Source organism: Pseudochaenichthys georgianus, chromosome 1 (assembly GCF_902827115.2).
Source record: "Pseudochaenichthys georgianus chromosome 1, fPseGeo1.2, whole genome shotgun sequence".
Taxonomy (NCBI): domain Eukaryota; kingdom Metazoa; phylum Chordata; class Actinopteri; order Perciformes; family Channichthyidae; genus Pseudochaenichthys; species Pseudochaenichthys georgianus.
The window spans coordinates 24268361-24290720 of NC_047503.1; the positions used below are offsets into that span (position 1 = coordinate 24268361).

The 22360-nt window shown below is 38.8% G+C and overlaps 1 protein-coding gene across 1 annotated transcript in view; it reads right to left on the minus strand.

Annotated features, from left to right (window-relative positions):
* Positions 1-22360, minus strand: part of ctnna2 (catenin (cadherin-associated protein), alpha 2) — a 382835-nt gene that overhangs the window by 38853 nt on the left and 321622 nt on the right. The window contains exons 10-12 of the mRNA XM_034079805.2: positions 7787-7879; positions 6168-6324; positions 5205-5405 (exon numbers count right to left, since the gene is read on the minus strand). Of these exons, the coding sequence (XP_033935696.1) occupies positions 5205-5405; positions 6168-6324; positions 7787-7879 (451 nt within the window). The remainder of the gene's footprint in view (positions 1-5204; positions 5406-6167; positions 6325-7786; positions 7880-22360) is intronic.

Sequence of the window (22360 nt, forward strand, 5' to 3'; positions counted from 1 at the left end):
GCACTGCTCCTCTCATAGCAATTTTCTCATCAGCACTCTCTCCTACTGTAACTCCCACCTCTATTTACACATATATTAAGAGGCCTTTTCTCCTCTCCTCGCAAGCTATGAGTTGGCCATCTCCCCATTCTGGGCAAAACCTCTTTTCCCATCATATTACAATCGATACACATGTACCCAGTCAGTCCCCTTGCAAGTGCAAATAGACTCATTGATGTCACCAACAAGGTGTTCGGATGAAAGATAACATAAATGCTTAATATTTATAGCCAGTATTTTCAAAGACGACAGTGTGATGTGTCTTTACTTATTTTCCTCAGTCTCTGATGGACATATTTTTAGTGCTCTTGATCCACTGATTTACAAGCATGCCATGTGGGTGGCAGTGTGTGCATGTGTGGTATTACTCACTGCAAAACCCTGGCTAAATCCCATTTACTGTGCCCCGATGTAATAACAAGGAGAAACGGCACCCAGCCCCTCTAAATGGCACACTGACTCAGGCCATATATCAATGTTTTAATCTACCCTCTCCAGGCATAACATTAATGATCGAGCTTAAAATGTGTCCCTTTTCTGAGGAGAAGATTAGTTTAAACACAGGGAGTTAGTGGGCAGACAAGTGTCTCAGAGAAGAAGGAGAGAGAGGGGAAAAGAGAGAGAAGCCATAACCACTTTCCCATTAGGCTATTGATTTTCTCCATCTCAAGGACACACTTCAATCCTAGGCCCATGTGTGGACTGTCTGTCAGGAATCTATGGCTCAGCTTTACACCCAAGAGTTGTGTGCCTTGGTTGCCTGTATTTGGCCTGGCCGTAAATCTGATCACACTCAATATGAGGAAGAGTGATGGGCAAATTGAGACGAGGTCAAAGGGCAGGTGGTTGTGACGAGTGTCCCGTGTTGATGTGGCAGCTGTCAGAAATACAGGCAAGTGGCTGTAATTGGTCGAGTGGCCGCGGGCATAAACACAGCGGCGATCAAATAAAAACACAAACAGTCAACTCCAGTAAACACAGCCAGACACATAAAAACACACAAAGTCAAAGGATACATGTTTAACACATACACTAATGGGAATAGGAAAAAAGGGCACCACATCAATGAATTCCACTAAAATCCCTGTTGAAATCGCTTAGTGAAATCCTTGGTGACAGCTATTGATTTTCTGGTAGCCTAGTTAATTTGACTCACTACCCTCTAAAAAGTGTGTGGTCCTATATCCTTTTTCTTTGTTCAGCAACACTTAATCATCTTTCCCCCAGCTATAGATTTCTCTTTGACTGTGTTTGAATCCATATACATCAGGCATGTGAGAACTGAGGGGAGAGGTAGGCAAAAGTTCACAAGGATCAATACGTGCTTTATGGTCCAGATCAGATGTGCATGGTAGCCCCTAAAAAAACACAACTACCACCACTAAACGGGAAACAGGAAGGGGAAACACAACAGCTCTTTATCAATGAGAAATATGGAGCCAATGAAACACTGGGCTCACACAGTTGCCTGTTCGCCCGCCTTAACATCTCAATTAGCACCCACAATCAAAAGGACACGAGGCCTTGTTAAAGTTTAAGACAGGAGTCCTCCCTAAGGCCATCCAGCCACTGACACTTGCCCATTTGTTGCATGCTGTTAATCCTCTTAGCTCTTACCTTGAGATGAAGTCAGACATCACACCAGCCATCTTAAAACAGCTTCTTTTTGATTGTTTTGTCAATTTAAGGTCCTGCCTAATTAGGTTACAGTCCTACTGCAGTTTAATTTTCGCAAAAAACTGGCTTGCAGCACAATCAACAACGCATTACTGTAATATTGGCGTAGCAGACTTTCCTACATTTTGGTAAATCTAAAAGTTGCCAAAAAAGACACTGTAAGCCACCCAGGAGAACAAAGTAGTAGCATCAGTTTATACCTGCAACTGTGTGTGTGATGTTGCAACGTACAGGCACATACATCTGTAGCTGCCTAATTCTCCAAGAACAAATGATTTCTCTGACAGTAGAGTTTGCAGTTTAAATATTCAGCAGCAAAGATGTTTATTTCTTGTTGGCATCTGTATCCAACACCCCTGTCTTTTTCTCTTTGGACATATGCAGTTTGTCTCTGACAACAATGTGAACTCTGTACTTCCCCGTGGAAAGCTGCTTCACTTAACTGAAGTGTCTGATATATAATATAAAGCATAAACTAAACATGCAACACAATTACTTTACATACATGAAGCAATTTAGCATGTCTACAATTCAAAGATAAATTGAAAAATTATGTTTCAAATAGTTATTTTGCGTTAGAGGCGGCGTTATTTTGATCTCAGGGAAAATGTATTTATATGAAATGAGACCAAATATTCTTGAATGTGTTTGTTAGGGCTAAATGTGCTAATGTAGTCAACAGTGCAATGCTCATTGGCTGTATGAGTCAATGGAATTACAAAAGAGTGTCTTAACCCTTGTATGGTATTCGGGTCTGTGGGACCCGTTTTCATTACTTAGCTAAAGAAAAATTATATGATAAATCATTTTTTCAAACCCACACTCAATGGCCTTGGCTCATTTTCTGTGAAGAACATTATATCAGAACACATTTTCAATGACCACCCACTGTACCACTGTAAATGGTTGTATTATGTTAGCCACGTTGTTGTGTATCAAGGGTCTAATAATGAACCTGTTTTCCCTTTAGTATAAAGCATTATTGTAGAAGGTTACACATTTTTGAGCCATTATATTATGTCAACTCTTTAATAAGCAAGTACATGATAAAGAAAAATCAGTGGGCAATCAATATGATGCCACCTCATCAACAGTTCTCCGTGTGCTGTTCTCAGTAATGCTGACATAATGTTTCTGCATTTCTGCTGACTCTAGAATCTGGCTCCATACTCCATGGCAGCATGATTATATATTCTACGTGTGTGACATGGTTATGGTCAAATGACATTGACCTTAAGGGTCCACAAGATACTGCAACTGTATTTCATCAATTAATAACCCCAATCAATTCAACAAAATTATGCAATAATAGAACAGAATGTGCTTAAGGTACCATCAAACTATCACTGTGTGTAGGCCATTAATATGGAGTCGAGTGCCAGGAGACTGGCTTACACGTGACACACATGATTCACCTAATGCTGTTTGCGACTTATCAGCTAACAAAGGGTGTGTGTGTGTGTGTGTGTGTGAGAGACTGTGTGTGTGTTTGTTTGTGTGTGTGTGTGTGTGTGTGTGTGTGTGTGTGTGTGTGTGTGTGTGTGTGTGTGTGTCTCAATTATCCAGGCAGATGAAAGTAACGAACAAAACAATAGATACCGCGCCTCGCTAAATGGGCTTTAATGGGAGAGATAGACACCGGGGGAGGGATGGATGGGCGGGAATGGAAAAAAAACAGAATGAGGAGAGGGGACTATTGTCAAAGAGGGATTGAGTTCTGATTTGATTCGTGTGGACAGGTAATTTCAAAATGACATATTTTCTTTCATCCTTTGTTATTGTTTGTACACTAGTGATTTTTTTTAAAGGCATAATCATGTATACTTTAAGGGATTTAAGAGCTTTTTAATGGATAAAAATGTTTCTCAGCAACATAACAATTATTTGTTCTTCTCTAACATAATACCAAGATTGCATTAATGGCAAGAAAGACTGACTTCTTAATTTATAAACCACCTGTTTGTTACAATGTATAAGACAATGCATAACACATAACCAGTGCTTGCAAAACCTAAACAAGAAATCGTATCTACTGAGACTTTTTTAATTTGTTATGAACAAGGTCTCTCCAACAGTGCGTACTGCTTACAGGAGATAGCCACAGCCTTGCATCCTGCTTACTCAGCTTGAAAATAGTACTACAATAAACGCCAGTAATGAACGCGGAAGCTTTACAACCTTGAATAGTGTAACAAACTCACTCCAGCACTTTGTGACAACGTTTGGCGTTGTTTAGCAACAGGATTAATGCAGTAAGTGATTTGATGTAATGATTCCATAAGTTAGAAGGTTAAAAGCTCCCTGTGGAGTTATCTTGTAAACAAAGAATATGTTGTGTTTCCATTCACTGTAACTTACCAGAATGCCTTGTGTGTATCCGTGAGATTAAAATAAATGTGTTGAGTGCATATTTATATCCTGCATTGTTTACTGCTATATTTACTAGCGTTGAGGTTCCCTGCTTTTGCTGGCACGTTGCAAGATATCTTGCCATGTTATCGGCACCTTTAAATCAGCAGAACAGTGTAAGGCCAACAGTAGGAATGTGTATTGCTTAACCTGCAAACACATGTGAACTAGAAAAATAAAATGGGTACCCAGTCATAAAAAGGCTCTGTAGTACTATTAGAGGTCAGTAACTCCACAGGGAACCTTCAATGTAGTCAACAACCTCATTTCCTGAAAGTATAATAAAGCATGAATTGCTTTTTCTCACTCAATAATAGCACATCATATTTATGGACCATGCACTCTTGTAGTCTACTTAAAAATCCATAGCTATACATATTCAGAGGTTTAATCCAGAGGCTAAGGCAACACAACATAACAAATTTCACAGCACTAAACACAACTCTAAACGTGTTCTCTTGACTGCTCTTGTGCGTCCTCACACCATATGTACTGGGGAAAGCATGCAGTCACATTCAGCGGTGAGCCGATCTGCACTTCAGGTGGGACTGAGACACGTGATGGCCCTGAGTCTGGTCTGCCACAGGGATAAACTCAGGTCTCCTGGAATGTGTCGTGACACAGAAGCCACACAGCGACAGATACAAAAAATAACAGATACAAAATGGATGAGAGGCAAAAGTGGCAGAAGAGTGAGCAGGTGGTGTCAAAGGTTTGTGTTAGAGCCAAGCCACTGATCCAAACTGCGGGGCACCAGGCTTCCAGGCAATTATGGTGCGTTTGTAAGTCACTGACCACACTGGGAAGCTAATGTAAGTGCTAGTGTGTGTGTGTGTGTGTGTGTGTGTGTGTGTGTGTGTGTGTGTGTGTGTGTGTGTGTGTGTGTGTGTGTGTGTGTGTGTGTGTGTGTTGCACTGCTCTTCATGAAAGCAGCTTAACTTGCCAAAAGGGTTGTAGCAGAATGGTTGATGAAAGCACAGCCCAAGGGTGAGAGATACTGAATTAATCTTCACAATATACTGCAATACATTAAACTGTGACTTCTTGTGCCACAGCAGCTTTGTGTACAGTGCACTAACCAGTCTCAGACAGCAGCTTGATGGACTCCAGCACACGCTCAGTGTAGACCCCCGGTTCATAGTTTTCCATCTCAGCGTTAATGATGTGGACCACACGGGCAGCTCGGCCCCGGATGGCCCCAGCAGTTCGGTCAAGAGTGTCCACGTCTCCCTCTTGCAGAGCAATTACGCATTTGTTGACATCCTCAAGGATGTGGTTCTCTTGAGAGAGGGACACAAGAACAAAAGTGAATAGAATTGGAGGAACCCAAGGCTCTCTCTGGTTGAAATAAATACTGTTTTGTTCCATTGAAGGTCCTTTTATTCAGAACTTAGTCTTATACAAACAAATTGTGGTTTTCGTGATGATTGTACATTATTGAAGGTGATGATTCATTTATCTCCCTAAATGTTGATAAACTATACACAATATAATAATTCTAAAAATGCACTTTATCTAACCTTCTTCTTGAAAAGATGCAAATACCTTTACCATCTAACTGTTAAATCAATCCAACATGTGCCTCTCTGGATCTCAATGAACTTGAAGTAGTGCTGTGACAAACTGTCAAATAATTAAAATGTCCTTGTTGTTATTCTCTAGCATAAGGAACCACAGCTAATTCTACGAAATACTTAAAAAATTACAAACGAATGGGAGATTTTAGGTCAGATGTGTTGAACAAAATGCAAAAAGACCAAACAACACAAACCACAGCGGAAAAAAAAACACGCACTGTTTGTTGTCAGGTTGTTTTTCTTCCTGATTTGTATGATAGTTGCTCAATTGTTTTGTTCTGTGTGCTTTTCTAATTTGTTTTTATCCAAATTGTGATTTTGTTCTCACATCAAGCTGCCAAAGAGAAATCACTTCAACTTGTTACTGAACAAAACTGTAACTGTGAGTGGAAATGTAGTGGCATGTGGGTTGTTTCAATCAATTAGCCATTCTTTGAAAAATCCTTTTTCTATTTTGCCTCATACCTGAAACAGAGAGGAAGTCATCCACAGAGGTGATGTCATCCACAGCCTCGGTCAGGATGCGCACCTGCTTCTCCCACTGATCCTTGAAGACGTCCATGTTGTCCTGGGCCACCTTGCTTCCGGGGCGGGCAGCCAGAGTGAGGGCAGCGTTGATAACCTGACAATAAGGAAGGGCCAACATTATTAAACAAGGTGCACTACAAAAACTGTAAATCTTGCCAAGTATATTCGTCTAATTTCTAGTCAGAGTATGTCTTTACACTTGATATAAGACCTGATAACTTAAGAAGGAACAAGGCAGGGAGATATAGGGTCTTGTTTTTAGACACAGACTCTTAAAAACACCTTACTTTCAGTTCTATCTCAGATTAAATGTTTTATTTTACATTTTTATTTGAAAATCACCAACTAACATCACAAAGTAGACAACTTTTGAGCATTTGTGGCTAACTTTGTAACACAACATTTCCTGATTCTGGTCAAATATAAGTTTTCCCAGCTAATTACAAGATCTGATTTAAATACATATCCCATCCTATTTCAGGAAATCTTACCAACAAAATGTTCGACTTGTTCTATTGGCCGATTAGTTTGAACTTAATCCAAGCAAGAACACCTTGATGTAATACAATATGTAAAATGTCTTACAGTTTGAAGAGAACAAGGTTATCTTTTCCAAAACGGATCTTGACTTCAAGAGCCTGATCTATGTAAGATATAACATTTGGCTTTGAGCCAAAACACATCACAGAATTTTAAGATGATGGAGACAAAAGAAGGAAAATTGAGTTACTATATTATGTCTTATCATATAAGATAAACAGCTTGCCTCAAATAAACGTACTCTTAGTACTGGCGCGATAATCATATCAATATAAGTAAACCAGTACCATGTTACTTCTGGTGTAATTTAATAACATTCAAATATCCTTCCTGTTATTTACTTGCTTTTCAGATATAACTTTAGTCAAAGTACCGGTAATCTGATGTTGAAGAAGAGACACTGTGATCTGGGTATGGCAACCGCTGTGGTTGTTTGTTTTTCTGTGTGTGTGTGTGTGTTTTTTGTGTGAAGATAAGCGACCAGGGTTAACTTTACTCAGAGCAGATGGAAATATTTTCTCTTTGTTCCACCCCCTCTTTGTTCATCTCCTTCCAGCCACTAAGTCTGTGTCTGTTATGGTTTTTAATCTGTCTGTGTTGAGCATTGCCAAGAGGTATCAGGAGGCAGTTCCTCCCAAAGTTTACTGAGTAAGTGAGTCTCAGCAGGTGTGCATGGCGGGCCTGCACATTAGGGCCTGAATCTTATATTCTGTCTGCCTTCTCTCTCTTCTTCTTTTCTTTCTTCTTCTCTCCCTCTCTTCTCTATAACTCTGTTGGGTCCCACGTGAATGAGGCCTACCGTTAACCTTGGAAACAATGGATTGATTTGAACATCCTCCTTTGCTGGCATCCTTAGAACAAAGTGCTACAAAGTCCACCTACAGATTACTCATAGCTCTTCCTCACATTCTGCCAACCAGGATTCTTACTCTGTCCTTCTAGCTGTTTCAAGAGTTTTGACTATTTTTTGTGTAAAGAGTGTTGTTTTATGGAATGACATTTTTTTAAATCCTCACCTGTGGACACAGGCTGTCAATTTGGGTGGCAGCCATTCGAACCAACTTCACACCCTCTTCATTGTTGGAGATGGAGCAAGCAAGGTTGGCCACCTGAATAAAGAAAGCAAAGGAAAAACAACAACAAAGGGATTATAACCAAGTGCTTTTCAGCTAAAGTTTAGCTCGAAACAGTTTTCCTGAAGCTCTCCCGTTCGCACACTTGTAGACACCCCACTGAAGTTTGAAATGAAGTGGATGTCTCTTAAAGTTTGTCTGTACTTCAAAATGTGGTCTTTGTGCTACTATCCATTCTAAGTAGCTCGGCAAGGAAACACTGAGGACACAGAACTAGGATCTTGCACTCAAAAGCCTTTGGTAGAACTTTAACTACATTTTTAATGCATTTTTACAGTGGGTTTGTGTCCAATTAAATACAATTCCATTAAGATTAAATCTCTTCACAGACAGTATTTTCATTTCATTTCAAACCTTTATTTAATCAGATTGGTCCCTTGAGATCATAGATCTCTTTTTCAAGGGAGACCTGCAAAGTATGGAGAGAGGGTACAATTATAGCAGCAAATAAGTCTGACATAGATATAATATGTATTTAATAGTATGTATAGTGTATATACATACCTCCTGTAAAAACATAAATTACATGGAAGACAATGCATTTTTTCTTGCCATCTTTGAAGGAAATTTAATTTAAACATCTTAGAAAATAGATTTTATAGGAAACAAACACCGGTTTAGCAAGTCTACTACACCACATAGGTGGCAATTTATAAATTGTTCTGCACGGTTGTTATATCAGTGCAACATATAACACATGGGAACTCTTTTTTACAGAGCAGTAAAGATACAATGGTGCTGAATCATTGCAATAACATCACTACAAAGGGTACAAAGTCGAGTAGAAATAGCACAGGTTGGAATAAAGCGCTCAGTTGCAGCCAAGTAATTGGATTCATTCAGAGCAAAACTGGTCACACAATATGTACAGAAAGCCTGGCTCATCGGGTTGACATTTCCAGTATGCGTCTGATGCATGACTTGCATGACTAGCATGCCGAAAACATTATGAGAATTGGTGGTGCAAAGAGGTGCTTTATCGTATAATTAAGGTTCCAAATGTTTTAGGTATGAAACAACCCTTACATTGATTTATGTCTGTCCTCTTATCAAGGTATGGTTTCTGGATAACATGTTTACAAGTTGAGATGATTTATTTATTTATTTTTTATTGTAATACAAGGCAAAGTTATATTTGAATAATAGCATTTGAAGATTTGGTGATTTAGTATCTTTATACAGCATGTCATTTAGACTACTTGGTTAACATTAACTGTTTGAATAAGTTAAACAAAGCTTACAATATAAGTCTTTTCAAATCCTTTCTGACATAAACACACAAACTCTGCTGTAATGCCATGTGAAGCCATCACATTTCTCCACTGTGTCACTGTATTTCACACACAAAACTTCAAACTCTATATAATCCAATGCAATCGGTAGGTAAATCAGATTGCAACATGATCTCTGGCTTTGATACTGAGCTAAATAGACACATGGCTGTTGGCAGAAAAGGTGCCAGTCTGTATTAGCACTTCTACTGCTCACATGTCACCGTTTGAGGCAAATTGAGGTAAATCAAATTTGTGTTAGAGACTCTTGCTTAGAGCTCTGTCTCTTTACTCATGACAGCAATGAGCACATTGATGGATTGCAGTCCTTTATGTGTAAGGTGTGTGTGTTTAATTAAGAGAGAGAGTGTGATTGAGAGTATGTGTTCCAAGTGAGTGTCTGCTTGCAGAAGGTTTGAATAACATACAGAACAAAGAGCAAATTATAAGGATAATTCCAGCATAATTCAAGTTACCGGCATTCATTTACTGTTAAACATTACAGTAAACTATACAGAGCATTTCCGGGAAACTTAATTATGTTGTGCCATATCAGCAAACGTCTCTTCGTATTTGCAAAGTCCATTTGAAATTAATGCTGTGCAGTTTCTACGAAAAACCCCAGTAAAGATAAGGGTGGTCAAATCAAGCCATTATTGTTTAAAACTTGGTTTCCTTTTACTTAGAGTCCAGACGGAGGAAGCATCCTGTTTTATGTCTTTTGACTGACAGAACACTTGTCATTGTATAATAAAGCTATAAACTGTTGGGTCTGATCTCCCCTAAATATATAATAATAATAATAATATAACATATATTTTATTTCTATAGCGCTTTTCTTGAACCCAAAGACGCAATGGAAACAATTTGTGAGAATATTCCTGCTAGGTAATTTTTGTTCCAATATAACTTTGTGAAAGTCTGTTGGTTGACACTTGTTGAATAATAAAGCATTTATGTTTCAGTTTCCGGGTTTCCATAAAGCAGCAGGCTTTCAAGAAGTAGGACAAAGGGGCAGCACTTTTTTTCCATTTAGCTCTTTTCCAATTACAGTATAATTGCCGTACCTGGCCAGCAGAGAGCCAGTCCCCTCTCTGTCTTTTATACTGCACTTTCCTTTCTCTTGTTCATCTCTGGCCCAGCGGCCAATGTAAGGCTTCATCGGGCCTATTTGAGGCAAGGGGGCAGAGGGCTTTCTGGAGGCTGGCAACATGCCCAACAGCAGCCCCCACAGAGAGCTGGGCCAGGGCCAAAGCTGTAACATTCAGCCAAAACTACTAATTGCAATTATCCAAGGAAGTGTCTCTCCTTTAAGGTATTGTTTTCTTTTCCGTAGAGAGGAGGGAAAAACCAAGACAGGAGGTTTGCGAGTGCACCACGCAAGCCTAATGCTGATATGGTCAAGGATGTTGGAACATAATATGCAATTCAAAGAGATGTGTGTGTGTGTGTGGGTGTGTGTGGGTGTGTGTGTATGTCTTTGTGTGAGAGAGAAAGGAGGAAAGAAAGGGTGCAAGAAAGAGAGAGTTCCCTGCTGAATGCTCATTCTTCATTTTAGCCTCGAACAAAGAACTATTGATTTTGCCCTCTTGCTCTGCCCTGGATAATCACTTCAATTCTAATTTGATGAAGGTTTCCACTGCGAATGGAGAGATGGGCATTTCATGTATGCTATCTAAATCACCTAAATGGAGCTGAGTAACTGAAAATAGATCTGACAGTGTCATTTTTTCCCTTGTATTTATGCACGGGTTGAACCTCAAATCCATCGTCGGGAAACACTGATGATGGTAATATATTAAATACATATCTTAACCCTGTCTTCATTGTTATTTAGCACGTCTTTGCACAATTCAGATAATGTGTTTATCTCCATGCAATCTCATTAAACTCTTCTACTTAACTTTTATTCCTATGTAATTACTTTCCGCCAATTTTTTTTATTTAATCATTCGTCATTCTGGATATAACTGACCCTTTAGTGGCTTTGCCAAAGAGCACGGAAACTGAGCCAGAAGTAGACTCTCCTTGTTATACTCAGGACGGCCATTGCCCTCATAAACCATGCCAGTGTGCACCACACAAATCTACCTTCCAGTTACTAACTCTCAAGAACTTCTAATAGAGCCAGTGCCAGCCAAGGTGCTGGGCACAACAGATGTACCTGAGGAACAAGCAGGTAGTGCACTCAAAAAGTATACAAATAAAGGTAGAACAAGCAATCAGTGGGGCTGAACTTTTAAGTTATGTGATGTAACACAGAAGCACTTTGTTCTATTAAAAGTATTTCATCTAGTTGCTTACTTGTTGCAGGGTTGGAGTTGTTCCATTGACATAGGCTAAGGGGCCATGTTTCATCTGTTTTAAATGCACAAAACCAGCATAATCTCTTACTGCTTTTTTCTGCCCCTCCACGGCTTGTGCACTCACATAAGCACAGACATGCATTCACACACACAATAAATAAATCAGTCAGTCAACATTGATGGAGCAGAACATGTTACAGGGGAATACCATATGCGGGCTGTACAATTACAGGCCTGCCCTCGCAGGGGTTCTTCTATTTGTTTAAGTGAGGAGCTGTCAGCTCCCAGCGGGGATGCCTGTGCCGGCAACACATTGACCTGAGGTGACAGAAACAGGTTAAGGTGCAGCACATTAGGTAACACCAGATGTCAAGGTTGTGTGAATGTCACGTCTCCAGGGGATATCAAGCAGCTGTGTATGGCTCTAAACCGCCCCTTTGAAAATCAATCCCTATTAAGCAGTAAAGTACGTTTTGCCTCAGGAAGAATTCCCGACGGGCGTGCAAGCTACATCAAAAGGCATGCCAGACTTTGCAGCATATTAAACAAGAAAAGTGTAAAATAACTAGAACAAAGGTAATATATTTCTGAGCATGTTCACCATGAAAATGGTTGTAATGCCTACTCTACACTTGATGTTTTTGAGCAGCTCTTGATTGGTGAATAACTCATTTTCATACATTTTATATACTTGTCCTTAATGATGAGAAACATTACCCAGTATTTTCTCATGTGTGTGATCATAATTAGTCAAATGAACATGGAACACAGTTTTAATAAAACCTAATTCGTACAATATTTTGCTAAATATATTGGAAAACAATATAACAGCCAATCAAACAGCCTTTTCCTTTTTCTAGTTTGGTGAGGATGCAACATGTTCTGAACTGAGGGAATAGCTTTGTGATTCATTTTGATTGCAGATTGCTGTTTAATTGCTTCCTCTGCTACCTTTCTTTCATACCCCCACCCACCCTCGCCCGAGAGACAAAGTGGACCCAAATTGCGATTGACTCTAATGCACTCAGGAGTTCTCTCTACACTTAGTAACTCAGAATGGAAATTAGTTTAAGTCACTGTTTACTAAGTGACAGGTCCACTAATATGTGGCGGACTGGAATACAATGCTACACTCCTACACACACCTCCTCCCCGCTGACACCTGCTTTGGCTCATCAACTCCCTACATACATACAGAGACGCCACCACAAATTAAAAAGCACACACCCATAAACAAAGACGGTGTCTCATTATTTCTATTGCTGAAATCCTTGAAAGTAGAGCTAGTGTTCACCCACTGGACTGACAATGAGGGGTTCACACATGGAGATCAGCAGGAGGAAAAACAATGTGGAGGTTGGGAACATTTCTGTCTTTTCCTTAACTTAATGTAAATAGGCAGATATACACTATAGACAGAAGATGACAATCATGTATTTATCGCATTAAAAAAAGTTGCATTATAAGGTTTGATTTTTTATCTCATATAAGAGCTCAGCTATATAACTATTTTGTTCTGTTTTGATTGACACGGTCAGAGAGGTATTCATTCAACTATATATTGAGGTAGTAATTCAATAAGTCAATCTGAACTGCATTTTATCAAGAGGTGTTTCTCATATTTATCTCAACCCCTTTAATAATATACAGGGGGAAAGGAATGACAAAATATGTCCAATGTAATGCAGATCAGTATAACACCACCACCAACTCCAATCTCAGTGGTATATATAGTTGCATTTTTAGAAAGATTATATGAAAACTGGCATAGAATATGTGGCCCAGGTGTTCAACTGGTTTTCATTAGATGATATTCGTGTACTGTACGTTATTTTGTTAAACTGAGTATACATGTACAGATAAACTTCACAACCAGTGTTATTAATTTTAATACAAATCAGGATCCCTTACAAATAATACATGTGTTGACAAGAGAAAAACAATGAACAAAAGCTAACAACAAATTACAAAAATACTTCCATTCTCTTTTACTCAAGCATGCTGGCAGGGATTTTCATTGTGTGATTATGTTGACACATCCACAGCCCTTAAAAGCACATTTTAATATCTGACACAAAATCTGACCCGATTCCATTCAGTCAATGAATCCTTAAAAAAGTTGCTTCTCGGTGAAATCCAGCTGCTGTCCACCCAGACCGAGCCTTTAACAGGAACATGTAAAGATGTGTGTGATTAAAGGTAGAGATTTACATCAGGGTTACAGTGGAAGTCAGGAGTAAATGAGAAAATTCACTCTGTTGTTAAGCTATAAAACGTATATGCCATGACTTTCTTTCAGTGAAAAATGACTTCCATTAATTAGCCTGTAATGTGTTTAATGCGGTTCCGCAGTGTGTTAGGTAATAAAGCTCGCTTTTTAACGGAACTACTTTTAATAGAGCTTTGCTTTGCTCAGTTCACTTTCTGTTCATTTAGGCATGCATGCTGTTGGAGTAAAACTCAGCGCTTAAATGTTGGTGCTTTCATTTAATGATCAACCCTTTCTGCAGCATCTGAAGAGTGAAGTACTGCAAAGATTTCGTACAAGAAAAACAGATGTTAAGAAATTCTCTTTTATCCTGCCTTAGGAGTCAATTTGACAATGCTAGAAATACTCCAGCTTAAAAACATCACTAAGTTCTCAATTCAATCAAACTCAAATTTTGACCAGAATTGAAAACTAAATCAGGAGATGGATAGCTCCATTTGTAGGTAATGTTTGGCTTTGCCCCTCTTAAAGCTGCTGTAAAATAATAAATAAAATATAAGTAAGCTGAAGAAGTAAAGCAGCAACACTAGCCCAAATTATTTATTTTACGCCAGTGAAGAGTCTGCTGCTCAATCCACCGGCCTCTTACAGTATCTCCACCCTGAGTGGAAAAACCACATGTTACCAACTTAACTTTAACTAGAATAAAGACTTTATTTTTACCCCATTACGCACGATGTTCTCAAGCTGTGTTGTGCCATGAAGCAATATGGATTTGTTACGGTGAAGCTTGGTAACTTAAATACACATTAATACGGCTATACTCTCAAACAAAGTATACCTTTAATAAATTATGGATGTAAGGAGCTCTAGCCTGGGTTCCTTTTTCCTTGAGTTTGTTGGACGTGAAAATATATATATAAAGAAATGTGTCATGTATCAGATATTTTAGCTTAATTAAATGAAAACATTAAGAAAAGATGTACAAATGTGGAATTAACTCAAGAAATTAAGGAAAATATGCAACACCAAAGAGGGAATTAATTGCACATATATTACAACATTTCCATTTATGTTCTACTTATCTGCATTTCTATTCATGCACAGTGGGTCTGATTGGTTATCTCAAAATAAATATTGGCTTTATCTGCTTGAACATTTTATTTTATTAGTTGTATGTGTTGGCCCAATACTATATGTATAGTGGAATACATTAAAGGCTGATTGGCATTCATTCCTTATATTTAGGATTACTAATAAGTAATAACTATTTATAAGAATGCAAGATCAAATCATTACTAGTAGAAAAACACAGACTTCAGTGAGAAATATGAATCAAAACAGAATAGCCTTCACAATCACATCATGGTCTCCTTGACAACCATGACTGAGCTCGCCGGAGAAGTTGACAGAGTGTGATTTACAGTGGTCGTTTCTCTGGTGCCGCAGCTGAGGATTGCGTATTCCTGCTAATACCATGGCTGGCTTCTCAATAAATATGATAATTTGCTGCAGGCTACTCGGGAGGTGATCCAGCACTGCTACTCGGGAGAGGTTAGAACCGTGAGAGAGCAGCGCGGGGAGAAGTCAACACAGTTCATTCGAGTACAGACACATGGCCGCCGACCTACACACACACACCACTAGGAAGGGATAGTGAGGGCACCTGATGTAATACAAAAGAAGATGGGAGCAATCTGGTTGCAGCAGTCTCTGCGTGTTCACCCCTTTCTACTTCTAAATGTCAAGGACCAGTCGTATATTTCTGTGGCCACAAACACAAAAGCCTCACAATATGATTAATATACATTGAATATTGAATGCTTAAATTCAGAAGGCCACAGGAAGAGAGCAGGAGAATAATACCCACAATATAACATTTTATAGAGCTCAACAAGGGACACAGGGAGGTAATTGAAAGCAATATAAACAAATCATAAAGTTTGCTGGACAGAGCTGAGTGGGACAATGATACTTGATATACTGTATGTGTGTGCATGTCTGCATGTGCACTACATGAGCAGTTTATATCTTGAATTAGAGTTGTGGAAATTGGATTATCTTGTTCACATTGGTGTAACTGACAGCGCATTAGAGAGAAAATGGAGAGGCGAACAAATTGCTGACTCACATTCCCTCAGGCAGAGGGCAAGTATATTCACACTTCCTATTGGTCTTGGTGTCTTGCTACTTTGCTGTGCTCCAGTCTTGAAGAGCCAAAGCTGGCTAGACTGATTCCTCTACGAGTGCACACTCGCACTGGGGGTGTTGGTACCACCTATACAGTCAAAAAAGTGTGTGTCCCAGATAGGTAGCACATTAGTTTGTTCATTTTACAACATTGTTTGCCTTTTGCTCAAGCTTGTACTGCAGCCACAGGGGCCAGACTGTCTCCCTTACAGTTCTTCTACATTCCTCCTTCACCCCGAAAAAAAAAAACTAAAACAAAAAGCTGCTTGGGCTGTTTCAACTGGAGTATTGATTTCTCCTTTCTTTCTCTCTCTCCCTCTTGCCTTCTCTTTCTAAGAGTGCTAGCCAAGCAGTCAGGCTTGGCACCAAAACATAATTATGAAAATGGACCTCTGGGTTGTTTCTTTTAATCTATCTGTACATTCCACAGTCCCTGTGCAACAGAAGCTATTTAAAAACTGTTTCTGGGGAATTGAAACGTTTAACCCACTGTGCTGTAAAGAATGGTATACTTGTTGGTGGCAAGGCATTGGTTGCTGTCTGAATCTGGTTCGTAACCGATGCATCACTACTTCCAGGCAAAATTATCAGGGAATGCCAATACATCACAGACTCAGCTTGTATATCATTAGCAGAACTATGGGAGTCTGGCTACCAAGGCATAGCAATACTTGAGTGCCCGATAGCTGTCAAACGCTGCGTTCATTTTACACTGTGTGGCACCCGTGACAAAGTGCCTAGACTCACACAGCAATTGGCGCTCTCTCCCTTACACTTACAGTTCAGTGGCTAGAGAAACCTGAATGACTCGGGCCCAATTTCAAGACATTAAACTCAGCATGACATGAGATACAGCAGCTGGCTTTAGAATGAAAGCTGCTATCTTGTTCAAGGTGTTAGTGTTATGCTTGAGTGAAAAATCCTAACAAGAAAAACATATATTGTATTATATTTGGCGTTCCTTCACTCGTTAAAGAATGATAATGTGTTCCTGAACAACAGGTAATAAGGCAACGTTTGCTCTGCTGGCACAAGGTGGTGCAATATGTGATGCTTCTGTATCCCAAAGTGTGGTTTTTGAGCAGATTTGAGATGCAGTTCACATATACGTTAGTCCTATTTGGCCTTTCATAGATTGAATTAGTCGTATTAACACCCACTTTTATACAGGACTAGATTCTCAGTTGATCCAAAGGATCTTTAACACCATATTCCAATCTAATACAAAATGTGAACACAGCAAGACCTTGACATTTCTCCACATCACATCCCTCTGCTGACTCACATCTATCCAAGGCACAGGGAAAGCATGATTAGTCTTGTTGGATGATAGATGCAAGCAGTGGGAAAGGTCAGAATTTGTCGCTCCTTATTGCCTCAACCTTTAAATTGGGGGATTGGCTAGGAGAGATGTAAAAAAAGAGCAGTAAGAATATGAGTTTGTGAGAATGAGGATTTATAATAATCTATCTCTCAACTTATGTCATACACATGTGAAGCATGGTAGAAAACTGTAGACAACACAGCTCAGGGCTAAGGAAAATCTCACTTTATCGTCACATCTGCAGAAAGGAACAAAAATAATCTCTGTCAGTGCTATTGTTATAAAAAATATATTCTTTTAATTAATTAGCACCACATCATTTTGCACATGATTTTGCAGACGCATCTAATGGACGTCCTGATTGGATAAATCTGCGGTATTTAAGCCTTGAGAAGTCCAAACGTGGCAATGGAAATGTCACATTGATTTCTGCTTTTAAATGAATGCTTGTGAGATTTTCTCTAAGGTGAGAACAGAGAGCTGTGAAGACGTGAAAGGCCATCATAGCACTGGCTGTGGGCAGAATAATTTAAATAATCTCCATCACGTCGGCCATTAGGACTCCTCCATCTTGGAATATTATTCCTTGGGTGTTAATAAATAACACCTCATGTATAATGCAGTGTGCACCTAAGCTCTTGCTGATAGTCAAACTGTTTTATAAGTATAACGTCTGTGGTGACACTGCAGTATAATCTGTGTATTCAGTGAAGCTACTTTCCTGCACAGTGATAAAGATGTGAGGTGATAAAACAGTGATGAAACAGAGAGCATATTAAAAAAAGAAATAAAAAGGAGATCTAGAAACTTTTTCTATGAGCTATTTTGTCTTCACAAAGGTCATAATATGATGGGAAAAAAATTGCTGTAAACATTTCATTTTCTACTTTATTGCTTTTATGAAGACAAATGTTCTGTACTGGGATTGTTAAGTGGCATTGAACATCTACTGCATCGTTGATTGATATTAGTTTTAGAAGGGGGTGTTAACGTGTTTCAAATTTCAATAGTAATGTCTTGGCACACTTTTTGGCAGAGGACATTCACCGAAATAATAGATAAATCTCAGCAAGTGTAAGGGCTCAGTGTCCATACAAAATCAAATGTGCTATCAGCACCAGCCGTTGATGCAATGGCTTTAGCTAATTACTTCATTAAGGGGAAGACATCACTTTTGGCCTGGGGTTGGAAATGAATGCAAACCATGGATACAAATGTGTTTTAGGTGCTGTTCTAGCGTAGCAATGATAAACTATAGTCCAATTAATTTAAGATTGGTGTAATTAAGCTTCGAGAAGTGAACACTGCTACACCTATTGCTCCTAGGGGACTAGTGTCGGGACATTTCCTCAGTAAATAATGCTCATCACTTCACTTCCGTCTTGCTCTAAAATACTCATTAAAACATGTTGGTGTCATCAACCACTTTTTTGGAAACTGTTGTCTTGCTGTTGGCTTATGACCAGCTGGGGTCCAGCCTGTAGCTTTTAAGATTTATTTTCCATGGTATAACAAAGGACGGGTTGTGAGAGTCAACATCAGGGCATTTTCACAGCTGCCATCCCAGGGGTGTAGTTGCAGCGCTGTGTAATTGGACATTTGTCTTAAATTCAGTCTGTTTTGTAATCCCTGTTGACGCTATCTGACACTAGACTTGTATATGTCGACAACAGGTCCTGACCATATTTACAGTCTCAGATGGTTCCACAATGGCCTATTATAAACCAATACAAAATGGTTCTGTAAAGGTGCCATAAACAGCTTTTGTATATTCGTCCACAACATGTGTTCTCTTACTGCTTTTACAAGATCAACATCAAATGACCAATGTTGACACCAACGAACAGACGGACAGAGACAGATCCTGACTTGTTAGACACTGTGGATTGGGACATATTTTACTTGATACAATGAAAATATAATCTATCCATTTGTGTGCTTTCTTATTTACTTTGCGGCAAAACAAGAAGACACCAATAGCATGTTGGCACATGAGACCTCTCTGCTGCTGGTCTCAGGGGGACAGCTACCTTGTTTCAATTTCTGTCTGCCGGTCCCACCACACAAATACCACATTCATATTTTGTTCCTCTCATATTATATTGTATATAACTACTTATATAAGTAGTTGCTGACAAACAATCATCAATCCAAGAAAAATATAGAAAAATGCGTCTTTTTCTATTGGTTTGTCATTTTTTTAAATGGTTTATCTCTGTCTTTTTCTTGACTACATGCTGAGCATTAAATCCAACAACACAAACCGGACTGAATGGTATTTACTATGTTCTGTAGTGTAGTACTACTTATTGATGGCCATCATTTATTTGGAGTGTTCAACAAAGTGCTCATCAAGATTCTGACAATGGCACACACATGGTAGTGTTTTTAGCACTCTGAGGAAACAGTACAAATGACCAACACTTGCACAGAAGCACTGAACAAGCTTTTAGTATATTATTTGGATTTCTTTAAGAGGGATACACTCCAACATTTGGATGATACCTAGCGCCTGCTCAATGTGGTATGAATGCAGTAGAGTAAGTTGCTTTATATCAAATGTAATGTGTCTTTAGTGTCCAGATTCTAAGAGTACAGTAAACTACTATGTGATTTTTAAAGGGATATGCATGAGTAAATGAGGAAGTAACTTCCGAAACAACAGCACACATGATTACACTCCAAACATAAACCTTGTTTGACAATGCTTGACCCTAACACCATAATCTCATCCCAAGCACAAATTACTGCTACATTGTTAACCTAATTTAAAATACAGTCACTTAAAAATGCAAAAGCTACAGTAGTGGCCTGGCATTGTAACACTTGGAAGTGCAGAGCAAACCAAGCATATCATCATATCACTTCACTGGTTCAGTGGAGGGATAGGGAAACATATGCCACTGTTTGCCAAGCTGAGGCTGAGTTGTCAGTGGGTTACATGTGCAATTGGAGAAAGACACCTAGGTGAAAAAAAAGACTAAAACATTTGTTTTAATCAGATGTGTTGCGATGAATAACTCATACGAGCAGGGAGTACATATTCTGCCCAAAACCTTTACTACTCAGGTGAGATAGAGGTTTGGAGTAATTGGCTGGAAATGGCACAGCAAAGAGTGTCTGGATTATTTGCCATGGTAACCGTTGTGTCGCCTCTTCAGTCAACGCTATGGTGAGACTTTAGTCTTCCCAGGCAGGTTGCTGCCAGAGTGATTTCACTGGAGCAGGAACTTAATTTTGAACAGAATAAGGTGTGTTGATATGAACATATTTACTATGGGCAAAACTGTGGAGTTTTGCTTAAGATCATTTGATTGTGACTTCATTTGACAGCAATAATTACAAATAACTTAATGAGCAGTCAATGACCATACAAGACAAGTACATGTCATTAACTGCAGGGGATGTTCTAAATAGAGCAATAATATAATTATAATGTACTTTTTAAAAAAATGTAATCACCTCTTTTTTCCCCCATTGTTTATATATTAATCAATTGCATAGGAACATGCAGCACAATATAATACGGCTATCTAATAAATGTAAATACCACCCATTATAAGTAATTATCTAAGTAAATGTTTGAATACAAGTAAACAAATACAGGGATTATTAAGTATCTAGTAGGAACAGTAGTTGTTGTGAAATAAAACTAAAAGCAATATACTATACACTTGGTAGTGTATTATTGTTATTAATGGCTGCTTCACTGCTTCTATGTTCACTTACTTTAATAATGCTGCTTCTAATTCTACCATGGATGTGCACTAGTTTTTATTGTTATGTTATAAACGTGTGCTTGCCACTTAATTTAATATAATAATCTCCTCATTTTATTTTGTTATTTATATTTGTGCAAAACAGTCATTTTGTACTAAACTAAAACTAGTTAAAATAATGTTTTGAGAAACCCATTTTTTTAGTGTGGGGGGCGTTGCAAGGTGCCAAATAATCCCCCAGACACTTCTTCCCCTTTATTTTTCTCCTTTCACCACCCCACCAAAAGTAAAGCTCCCCTCTGGAGAGAGAACGGATGGCTCCTTCTGCTCCATTAATCTAATGACAATGCCCCGTGACTAAAACCAGCTTAGCAGGCATTGCTCATCCCCATTGGCTCCTCTTTCACTTAGCATGCCATCTATGCATGAATGCAACAGGGGCAATGACAGCAAAGGAGGAGGAGAAAGAAAATAAAGAGAGACAGAGTCACTGCAAACAATAGCCAGATTATATTGCAGTGGTGTCCATGGTTACCGAAGGATGTCACATACCAGTACTGATAAAGGGTATGATGAACCATATTTTGAAAACTGTCAAAATATTAGCGAGACAAGTTTTCAGAATTACCAAAACTTATGTATCTTTGATTGTCAGTGAATCACGAGTAAACACTGAAGGAAATAAACAACAGATTCCCATAAACTTCACCTGTCTTAGATGCATGAACAAAAAGAAAAAAAAAGATGAAATAAGTTATCGATTTTTGTGCACTTGTCCACAATTGGTCAATTTGGACAACTCGAAACAGGTCATAATAATTAATTAATTATTAATTTCTTAATTTATAGTTATTTTATCATTTTTTATTTGTATCTTTGATTGTATCTTTAATTTTATTAATCTGTGTGAATCTATGCTGTCCAGTTTTCCATCCGTACCCTGTTGCTACCCTACTGAATTTCCCCACAGGTATTAACACAGGTCCATCTTATCTTATCTCTTAATCATGTATTTCATTAAAGCTGGTGAAGTTAGCCATTCATTATCAATTAATGACAGCCATTCTACCGTAAAGTGAGAAAGCAGAGCATTTGAATAATTTAATTTATTTTGGCAAACGCACAAAAGTGCAATGTGATAGCAGTCAATACAGTCTACACAGAAGATCAAATCAATAGCTATTCAAGATGTGCTCACAGCACAGCTATGGCGCTACCTCAAGTTTAATTTCGACTTGAGATGGCTATGATGTGCTTTTAGTTCAGCCCTGTGGAGTAGCTAGTAGGAACAAGCGCTTTCATCTGACACCTCTGGGAATGCCAGTGCTCGGCGGTGTATGTGTTGCTTGCTGATGTCCAGAGGAGCACAGGCTCTGTGAATGTTAGTCCATCATCTCATAGGAGAGATGTCTGCTTGAGACTAACCTCCAGGGAAATA